The sequence below is a fragment of the Apodemus sylvaticus genome, chromosome 10 (assembly GCF_947179515.1).
Source record: "Apodemus sylvaticus chromosome 10, mApoSyl1.1, whole genome shotgun sequence".
Lineage (NCBI taxonomy): Eukaryota > Metazoa > Chordata > Mammalia > Rodentia > Muridae > Apodemus > Apodemus sylvaticus.
Window position 1 is genome coordinate 40,352,281 of NC_067481.1, and position 11,059 is coordinate 40,363,339.

At 40.7% G+C, this 11,059-nt stretch overlaps 1 protein-coding gene across 4 annotated transcripts in view; it reads right to left on the bottom strand.

Moving 5' to 3' along the window:
- Positions 1–11,059, bottom strand: part of Ap2b1 (adaptor related protein complex 2 subunit beta 1) — a 108,363-nt gene that overhangs the window by 96,296 nt on the left and 1,008 nt on the right. For 2 of the 4 annotated variants that reach the window (XM_052197719.1, XM_052197715.1), the window contains exons 1-2: positions 8,636–8,731; positions 3,258–3,317 (exon numbers count right to left, since the gene is read on the bottom strand). In XM_052197719.1, the coding sequence (XP_052053679.1) occupies positions 3,258–3,294 (37 nt within the window). In that variant the 5' untranslated portion in view covers positions 3,295–3,317; positions 8,636–8,731. Of the gene's footprint in view, positions 1–3,257; positions 3,318–8,429; positions 8,523–8,635; positions 8,732–11,059 lie in introns of those variants that run through there. The other 2 variants (XM_052197717.1, XM_052197716.1) reach the window with 2 other exon arrangements.

The following is an 11,059-nucleotide window of genomic DNA, read 5'->3' on the forward strand; positions in this document are numbered from 1 at the left end:
AAAATTCAATATTCAGCCTAGCATGGTGATATATATGTTTATAATCCCAGCACTTGAAAGTATGTCAGGAGAGTGAATTCCATGCTAACTTGGAGTATATCACAAGTTCTAAGACAACCTGGCTAATTAGTGGTAAGACTCTATCTTAACATTAAATAAAATAGATTAGATAGAAAAGGTCAGAACAAGGACTGGAGAGATGGCTCGGAAGGTAGAATACTGGCTGTCCATCCAAAGGACCTGAATATGACCCCAATACTGACATGGTAGGCTCAAAACTAACTTTAACTGCACCTCCCAAGGACTCTGATGTCCTCTTCAGGCCTTCATAGGCACCAGGTATGCATGTGGTACACAGACACAAGCAGGTAAAATACCCACATGCGTTAAATAAAATAATAAATAAAAAAAAATTTTAAGGGAGGTCCCCTAATATCACCTATGGGCCTTCTACATCCTTGTAAGCAACACACACATACACACACTCAAAAAAAAAAAAAAATCAATCTTCAAACTGTATTTATTCCCCAGTTATAATTTTGTGACATTTGCTTTATAATTCTCTACATACACGCAGATCTTTTTTGTTAATACCATTATACATTGAGGATATTATGCCTCTTTGGCCTTGAATATGAATATGTAAGTTGTTTTTTAAGGATAAGGAACTTTTAATATTAAATGATTAATATTAAAATATCAATATATCACCACCACCATCTGTTCAATGCCCTTTATAGCAACCTGATTCCCATCCCGTTCCCACCTCTGGGGCAGTATTCAGCTTAAGAACACTGCAGTAACTTGATGTGCCAGGATTAGGGGAGGAGGATGATAGAGGCCTGTGTGGGAAAAGAGGAGGGTCTGTGATTGGGATGTAAAGTAAATAAATAAACTAATAATACATGCTAAAAAAAAAAAGTATTACACTTAATAAAAAGTATTATCGTCATGTTTCTTTAGTCATTAATCTGAAGCAATTTATTTTCATGATAATATTATTGTTTTTAAGGCAGGATTTTTAAAACCCTGGCCTGGTCTGAAACTATGTAGACCAGACTGGTCCTGAATTCATAGCAATCCACTCACCTCTGCCTCCCAAGTGCTATGTCATAATAAGATGTTTTAAGCACAGGGCTCTTATTATGAGAAGCACCTCCAGTTTGCCATGGGTTTCCTGAATTGCAAAAAGGTTATAAATTTTGGCAAGATAACTTCATAAAATATCACGTCAAAAAGCAAATGGTGTTACTTTAGTTTTGGTGATGTCAACAATGAATATATGGTTAAGGTTCTAAATACCATGTTTGTTGTTTTTTAATTTTGTGTGTGTGTGTGTGTGTGTGTGTGTGTGTGTGTGTGAGTGTGTGTGTGTGTGTTTTGCTTGGTACCCACAGGTGTCAGAAGAGGGTGCCAGATTCCCTGGAACCAGAATTATAAATGGTTGTGAACTAGTGTGCATGCTGGGAATCGAAGCAAGAGCCTTTTCACAAACAAGTGCTTGTAACCACTGAGCCATGTCTCCAGCTCCCTGACTGTTAATTTTGACAATTAAAGAACTAGTATTTTTCATCTCTGTAATTAGTTATTTGTTGTAAGATACTTTGAAGCCCTATCAATCCCCTGTTCCTTATCAAACTTCCCACTTACTAACTTTAGCATAACTCTTGCCTAAACTATAATTTATACTAAATATAGTCACACATGTATTGATTATATTCATTAGACTATTATCCACTATTCTGATCATTTTGTTTTTTTGTTTGGTTTGAAACAAGGTTTTTTCTTTCTTTTTTTTAAATTTTTTTTTACAGATTTATTTATTATTATATGTAAGTTCACTACAGGTGCTTCAGACACACCAGAAGAAGGTGTCAGATCTCATTACGAATGATTGTCAGCCACCATGTAGATGCTGGAAATTGAACTCAGGATCTCTGGAAGAACAGTCGGTGCTCTTAACCACTGAGCCATCTCTCCAGCTGAACCATCTCTGTAGCCCAAGACAAGGTTTCTCTGTGTAGGCCTGGCTGTCCTAGAACTAGCTTTGTAGACCAGGCTGGCCTCCAACTGTTAGAGATCCATCTGCCTCTGCCTCTGCCTCTGCCTCTGCCTCTGCGTGCTGGGATTAAAAGTGTTTGTAACCATCACCTGGCTGAAAAATGTCATTTAGAAAACAAGATAGAGGGCTGGAGAGATGGCTCAGCGGTAAAGAGCACTTAACCACATGGTGGCTCACAACCATCTGTAACAAAATCTGACACCCTCTTCTGGTTTGTCTGAAGACAGCTACAGTGTACTTAGATATAATAATAAATAAATCTTTAAAAAAAAAAAAAAGAAACCAAAATTGAGGGGCTAGAGAGATGGCTCAGAGGTTAAGAGCACCGACTGTTCTTCCAGAGATCCTGAGTTCAATTCCCAGCATCTACATGGTGGCTCACCACCATCTGTAATGGGATTGATGCCTTCTTCGGGTATATCTGAAGACAGCTACGTTGTACTCATATAAATAAAATAAATAAATCTTTAAGAAAAAAAAAAGAAAGAATAAAGAAAAGACATACCAGGAAATACTTCAAGGCAAACAAAGACAAATTCTATGCCAGAAAAGTTGTCACATGTTAGCCACTATAGAAGAGGACATACACACCAGAAAAGCAGGCCAAGACACTGACAAGAAGAGTAATAAATGGCACAGTAGTTGGTGCCAGGCCCAGAATATTTCAGCAAACCTAAGACCTGCTGAGTACAAAAGCGTGCACTTCTGATCCTGAGGAGCAAAGCGAGCAAGCTCAGCTGGATGCTTGGTAAGTTGAGGACAGCGACACAAACCTAGCTCGGACACAGGACCAGTCAGACCTCTAGAAATGAGCCATCTGGAAACAACTCGGGAAGTTAGATTTCCCCAAGAAGAACCCTTACTTTGTAAGCCCACACTCGTGTAAAAGCCAACATTCTATTACTGACCACAAAGGTGATAAAGGTCACAGAGCCTAGAGCAAGAGGAGTAGCTGGATGGCAGAGCACCCAGCTGGCTGCGCAAAGCCCAAGATTAGGCCCCCAGCACTAGAAAGCAAGTATATAAAATCCCCTAAGCTTCAATAAACCGATTAAAATATAATTATTTGCAGAAACATCAGATTCCCAGAGAGACTGCAAACACTTGTGTTAAAAAAAAACATCAGAACAGTCTACTTCAGGGAGTGTAACCGAGCAACTGAACAGTCTGCAGGTCTCACAAGGTCCCCACTTACCCTTCTTATTGGTTGTGAAGTACTTGGAGTCAGTCATGATTCTGGATCTTTAGTGTGAACCTAGGGTAAGAGTAAAGAATGCTGTTACTCAATCACTTGTCTCCGGCAAGACATCTAATTTTGAGAGCATCTGTATTTAAAAATTCCTGCTTTTTAACAAAATGAGTAGCTTCTTCCTATTGCCACTGACATTTGTGGTTCAAGCAGCACAGGAAATAAAAACTGCAACTTGCTTCAAGGAACTGCTAGGGGCAAAGTCTGAAGGACAATGGACTAGGCAATAATAGGAACCCCTATCCTCTGCAGTCTCCAAGGATAAGCCTGGCACCTTTGAAAATACATCTTAGTCACTCACTCAAACATTTAAGACAAAGGCTTAGTTTGAAAGATTTCTAATCAGAAAAGTCTGGTTACTTCTCTGCCTCAGCATGGAGTGACTCAAAGCGCTGACTTCAAAGCAGCCTAAACCCAAAAGCAGAACAATTCTGCCAACCTATTAAATACTGCTTGCAAAAAGGCTCTCAGAAAAATAAGAAGCCTCCTTACTCCCAGCACCAGGCATAGAGGCAGGAAGACCAAGAAAGAGTTCAAGATCTTCCTCCTAAACATAGCTATGCAGTGATTTGGAGATGAACCTGAACTACATAAAGATGCTGTCTCAAAAAGGAAAGAAATGAAAGTATTAGAAACCATGAAGACCATGTAGGATACAGAAAGTGTTTTGATATTTGTCACATAGAGGCTTGCATTAAAGCTTTCACGTCTTTCTAGATAAAATTCAAAGAATGCTATTATCAATCCATTCACATCATAAATTAAATAAAACAGACAAGTCAGGAAAATTTTGTTTTTAAATGTTTGTTATTATTGACGTATGTGTATGTGTATACACCTGTGTATGTCCCCAGTACTAAGGCCAGAGGAAGGAGTTGGATCCCTGAGGCTAGAGATGGTTGTGAGCCACCTACCTGAGTGCTGGGAATTGAAACTGGGCCTCTGCAAGAGCAGTGTTTTTAACCCTGAGATACCTGTGTTTTTTGAGACAGTATCTCCCTGTGAAGCCCTGGCTGGCCTGGAACTCTTTTTTATATAAAAGAGATTGGCCTTAAATTTGCAAAAGTCCGCTTATTCTGCCTCTATCCAGAGTGCTAGGTTTATAAACATACCACCGCACACAGTTCTTTCCGTTTGTTTTTTAAAAAACAGGTCTTATGTAGCTCAAGATGGTCTCAAACTTCCTATGTACCTGAAGATGACTCCTAATTCTGTTTCTCATGTCTCTACTTTCCTAGTGCTGGGATTACATATGTGAGCCACCACACCTGGCTAGAAATTCTTCACATAAATAGGTGGATCTGAATTCAGAGCCAGCTTCATCTACATAATGAATTCCCAAGCCAGCCAAGGCTAGACCCAGTTTCAAAGCACAACAAAACTTTTTAAAGACTTGTGAGATAAATCTTAAGTTATCTGTGAGTTTACATATACAAACAGAAATGCTGATGTACAGAAACAATTTACTAGGGCCTGGCAGGCGCACCACAGCTATGGCTCAAAACCTTTACTATTTCTACAGGACGCTATCATACCATTTAAAATCCCACGGAATCATTAAAACTTCAAACCTAAGATTTAAAAACAAAATTTGTTTGGAAGCTTTTCACTCACTTACTTGGGAAAAATGTTTTCTAAAGCTCTCATATCTACTCACACACATACATAAAAATTTTTTCTTTTCTTTTGAGATAGGATCTTCACAATATAGTCTTGCAAGCTTGAAATCTGCTATAAAGACCAGGCTGGCTTCTTACTCATGGGATTGTCCTGTTTCTGCCTTATGCCACCATATCCAAATACAATGAAATTCTAACAGGAGTTCTCAACATACTCTGTTCACCCATCTTATGGCATGTCTTTATTAGTAGCGTACACTACTAATGTACTAATCATGATTAGTATGATTCGATTCCTAGCACCCACATCACCGTCTATAACTTCAGTTCCAGGGAATCCGACACCTTCCTCTGGTCTCCCTGGGCACATACACAAGGTACACTGACATATTCACACAGGAATAACACCCATACATATAAAAAATAGATAAAGAGAACCAGCTACTTCGGAACCTGAGGTAGGTCTGGAAAATTTAATGAGAGTCTGCCTTAAAAATAAAGTAAGGCTGGAGATGTCTCAACAGTTAAGCACACTGGCTGTTCTTCCAGAGGACCTGGGTTCCGTTCCTGGCATGCACTTAGCAACTCATAATCATCTATAACTCCAGTTCCAGGTGATCAGATGCCCACTTCTGGCCTCTAAAGCCACTGAATACACAAGTGGTATGCAGACCTACATGCAGTCAAAATACCCATATAAAAATAAAATTAAATAAATAAAGGGCTCGGTAGGAGAGGATTTGCCTAATATGCGCGAAATCCCGCGCTTGATCTTCAGTGGCTTTTTGGACCAGGGATATAACTCAATGGTAAAGTGCTTACCTAGCAGGCATAAGACCTCTCCATCATCAAAAGGGGTAAGGGGAATAAGCAGGTAAATATATCAGTCATTTAACTGACTCCATGGCCAATAATTGTGATGAAATAATCGCCTTCATACAGGAAAGAAACAAGGTATCCAGACTATCCTTGCCTTAAGTATCCAGACTATCCTTGCCTTAAGTATCCAGACTATCCTTGCCTTAAGTATCCAGACTATCCTTGCTTTAAGGGGGTGGGGGACAAGGAAAAGTGAAAATAGTCTAAACAAAAGCAACAGTAGAAAGGAAAGGGGGGCTGGATCTAAACATATTATATACTTATATGAATTTTAAGTATTTAATTAAAATAGAAGAGGTAGTAGTGACAGAACCTTAATGTACCTGTGACTTTCAACTCACAATTACACATAACTTTTTTTTTAAATAAAAACCCAATGAAAACTTGCTGGATAGACAGTCAAATTCTCTAATATAGGATGTAAAACTAATGCCTATACTAGAAGACAGACACACATATACACATACACACAAGTCAGAATAGAACTGGAAAAAAATACTTCAACTTGCCTAGTGCTTCAAAACTCATAATACTACTGGGGCAAATTTTTGTTTTTCAGGAAATCCCTAGAAATACGCAAGCCACAATGGAATCTGAACTTATATAACCTTATACAACATGAAACCTGAAAGGTCACTGATTTATGGTGTGGCCTAGGGACACTGTTCATTGCCCTTCATGGCCCTCCCTGTACAAGGTTATATATCTAGATTAATATAACCCAGTTTTTGCCAAATATAGGTTGTCAAATCCTTTCTCTCTTTCCAGCCTTCCCCTCCTCCAATTCCCCAAAAGCAACTCAACAATGAAACAAGATTAATAGGCTAGATAGAATTCGGTCAGAAAAAGAAAATTAATAAGGTCTTAATTTCAAATGGTTCTCTGGGAAATGGCAGCCAACATTAGCATTGGCAAGGCCACCGTGCCCTTCTTTGCACATGAAGTCAATAACTAGGCCAGAGTTCAGTAAACTGTAAAGCAGACGGGACATTCCAATAACCTTTGCTTACAAGGATGAACATTATAAAGACCATTCCTGGCCAAATGTTCATGACACAAAGGCAATAGCAGCTTCAGATTAATTAGCTTATCAGAAATAAAACATTTAAAAGCGAAATCCACCTCTGGCTTCTATTTAAATAACTACAAGTTAATTCATTAATATAGTATTATACGTAAAGAAAAAATCCCAACAGCTTTACACCCAACTGTTATGAAATGCCAAGAAATTTTGGGAAACTTAAGCCTAGGAGGAAAGAAGAAAAATGGGGATGATGTCCTCTGAATGCCCCTTGTCTAACTTAGTTCAGACCCGTTCCTTAAGACAAAACAATGATCTTTTACAGAAGAAAAGGATGCAAGGGACTTCTTTGATCTTAATCAGAATGTTTACTTTGTATTAATTTACCACCCAACTTGAGGGAGCTATCTGCAGAGCACACCCCTCTTTCTTTTTCAGGGAGTTTACCCTGCAAGACACCTGCTCAGTTCTCATTTTACAGGCCTGCCTGCCTGCCTGCCTGCCTCACTTAGTCATTCCGGAATGTGTTACCCGGTGGCTGCACCTACTTCACCTGCCGCTTTCTATTATTACCTTGTAAGTGCACCCTAAGGCTAGGCAGTAGAACCACACAAGGAGAGCAGTTAATAATTTAAATTGTTCCTCTCTTAAACCACCTTCTTTCTCCGTCAATTTGCCTTGCTGAGCTTACAGTGTGTTCTTTGTCTTTTAAACCGCAAAGGTTGCAAAAGAGTTTGGCAACTACAAAAAAAAAAAAAAAGTAATAATAAAATAATAAAAAAAAAAAAACTCCCTTCTAAAAGTAAAAATCAGTGAAGCATCCATGACACATTCACACTGCTTCATAAGTAAATTGCTTGAGTTAATAAGAGCCTTCCCCTAAACAGAGGGCTGTTCAAAAAGCTAATACATCCTGTGAATTCAAAAAATAAAGAAATAGCCGGAAATTCCAGTTTTTTTCACTTCTAGTAGAATTTACAGCCTTTCCCAAACTAGACTGCTCCTGATAACCCCAGGAAATAAAGGGAGAGAAAAAAAAAAAGAAAGAAAGAAAGAAAGAAAGAAAGAAAGAAAGAAAGAAGAGAGAGAAAGAAAGAAAGAAAGAAAGAAAGAAAGAAAGAAAGAAAGAAAGAAAGAAAGAAAGAAAGAAAGAAAGAAAGAAAGAAAGAAAGACAAAATTCCAGGCTAAGATTTACTTTCACTGGCCTTCCCCTCTTACACAGGGGGTCAATTATGCTGGTTTCTCCTTCCTTCCTCGAAGTACATTATTTAGTCCTCATTCATACCCACTTCTCCATGTCAAGAAATCTGTGCAATTTTCACTAGGTAAGGAGGGATGCCTCTAAACCCCAAATACGGGCGACAAGGTAGGTTGCAGTGACCAAACGGTCGCGGGAATCTCTTCTCCCTGGACGTGCAGGACACGTCCGAGCTTCTTTCTCAATGAACAGAAGCCAAGCGGGAAAGCTGGGTGGTTCTCCCTCGGCCTCCGGCGGCCACACCCCTGGCCTGAGCCCTCCCCAAGCCGGTCCTCGCAGCCTTGCTTCGCTCCGAAGCCCCCAACTACGGCTGGCACCCCGGAGCGCAGCCCCAACCCACCGCGGTCACTACGGAGGAGGTACTTTCTCCAAGCTTTTCCCTCACAACGGTCACACCCGAGGACTCCTTCCATCCTCAACCGTCACGCTCCTCAGATCTCCTTTCCTCCTGAGCCTACGACCCGGCTTGGGGTTCCCCTCCCTCACAACCCCCACCCCACCCCAGTCAGTCAGGGACACACCCCAAAGCCGGCTGCCTGAACTCACCGGAGGCAAGGGCGGGGTGGCGGCGGCAGTCGGAGAGCACAGCCGGGGTGGTGGTGTAATGGTTTCCTGCCCGTCACGATTCTCTCTAGATCTAAGCTACTGCGCAAAACCCAATTTGCCAGGGACAAAGATGGTGGGCCGGAAGCTTTGGCGTAAGAGAATCTCGCCGCCTGACGTCATCTGGGTGCGCGGGAGAACCAAACAGCCAGGTTGTGTCTGTCGCCTCAGTAACGGCCAGGTTTCCCGGTCTCAGGGTTAGGGCAGTTGCCTAAACACTAAAGAGACCCGCAGTGGCTTATTTCAGAGGATACCTTCAATAAGTGGGTATTTTGGGGATTTATTTCCGTGAACAAGAATACAGGTTTCTTTAGGAAACTAAACTGGTACTACAGGTGCTTAGCTACCATATCCAGCTTCAAAAGAAAAGAAAACCCCGCATTGGGCCATGTATCTCAGGCGAGCCTGAAACTAAGCCCCTCCTGCTTCTGCCTCTAAGCACTTGGGACATCTCTACTTACCTTGACTCGAAGGCTTAGTGGTTCTTCTACCCAGGCTCCCCTCACTCTACTATTGAACAACTTCCTTTTCATTTTATTTTTTAATGTGCATTGGTGTTTTGCCTGCATGTATGTATGTGAGCATGTGTTCCATCCCCTGAAACTGGAATTTCAGACAGCTGTGAGCAGGAGCTAGTAACTAAACCCAGGTCCTTTGAAAGAGCAGCCAGTGATCTTAACTACTGAACCATCTCTCCAGCCCCCAGATTTGAAACTTCAAAACAAAACAAAACACCTCACCGCAGGGCTGGAATGATGGCTCAGTGGTTAAGAGCACTGACTGCTCTTCCAGAGGTCCTGAGTTCAATTCCCATGGTGGCTCACAATCATCTATAATGGGGTCCAACGCCCTCTTCTGGTGTCTGAAGATAGCCACAGTGTACTTGTGTACATTTTAAAAAATCTTTATATATTAAAAAACAGAAAAATTCAAGGCAACTGGATGTGGTGGCACAAGCCTTTAACCTCAGCACTCAGGAGGCAGAGGTAAGTGGATCTTTGCTCAAGGCCAGCCTGGTCTACAATGTGGATTCCAGGACAGCCAAGACTACATGGAGAAGCCCTGTCTTTTAAAAACAAAACAGATGACTTAACCCAATTACAATTAAGTTAGTTATTTACTGAGCATTTATTATACAATTTCCTATGTAACTCATGTTTAATATATATTTAAGATCTCCAAAATGATGGTCATGCTTAGCCTTTAATGCCTTCTAACAGACCGGTCAATCATGTACCTTCTATTAATCTACACATTTGAGATTGGGGTTTTTAATGTATTATTTGAAGACTAAAAACTGGCATATTAGCAAAGTGAAATAAAACCTGACATCAGGGAAGGATCCTAGGGCTTCACACACGCTGGGCAAACACTCTACCACTGAGTTATGTAACCAACCGGGACATATTATTTTTAACTTTTTCTTTTTCTCATGTAATAATTACAGTATCCTTTTTATAGAGTTGTCTCAGGGGTCCATTACTCAGGAAATCTTGACCCTCTGGCTAAGCATGAAATGAGGCTTTGAACCAAGATTGCGCAAATGGATTTTCCCCCTCTTTTCTCCCCCTTTCTCTTTCCTTTCCCCCTTTCCTCACTGCCAGATAACCCAATGTCTCAGGCACTGAGATTACATATATATGCCAGCACCTTCTGTCAGAAGAATCTGATTCATGGACACAATGACAACTTGACATTCATTCATTGTAACAAGGTTACTCCGATTAGATGTTACTAATCCCTGCTAGAGAACTCTAATAGAGTTATATAGTCCTGTTCTTTTTGAGCTATCTTATTTTGTAAGCTACTCTACAGCTATTTTTTAAAGACTTATTTAAATGTTGTGTCTGTACAAGTATGTGCAGGTACCTCTGGAGACCAGAGAAAACATTGTATCCCTGGAACTGGACTTACAGTTAGTTGGGAGCCTCTGGATATGTGTGCTGGGAACTGAACTCAGGTCCTCTGCAAGAGCAACAAGTGTCTCACCAGCTCATCTTCTCCCAGACTCCCACCTATAGTTTAAGTTCCTTTTGTTTTATTCCCCCCCCCCCCCACACACACACACAGGGTTTCTCTGTGTAGCCCTGGAACTCACTCTGTAGACCAGGCAGGCCTTGAACTCAGAAATCTGCCTGCCTCTGCCTCCCAAGTGCTGGGATAAAGGCATGTGCCACCACCGCCCGGCCCCTTTTGTTTTAAAATAGCCTGCTTCTGGTTTTGTTTTTTTTTTTTTTTCAAGTGAAAAACCTTAATTGATGCAAATGTTTAATTTTCTACTTGTTTTAGCTATTTCTTATCTGTGTATTTTTGCTATTCACTTAAGAAAACCATAAACAGGACTGGAGAGAACCAGTGATGAACAGC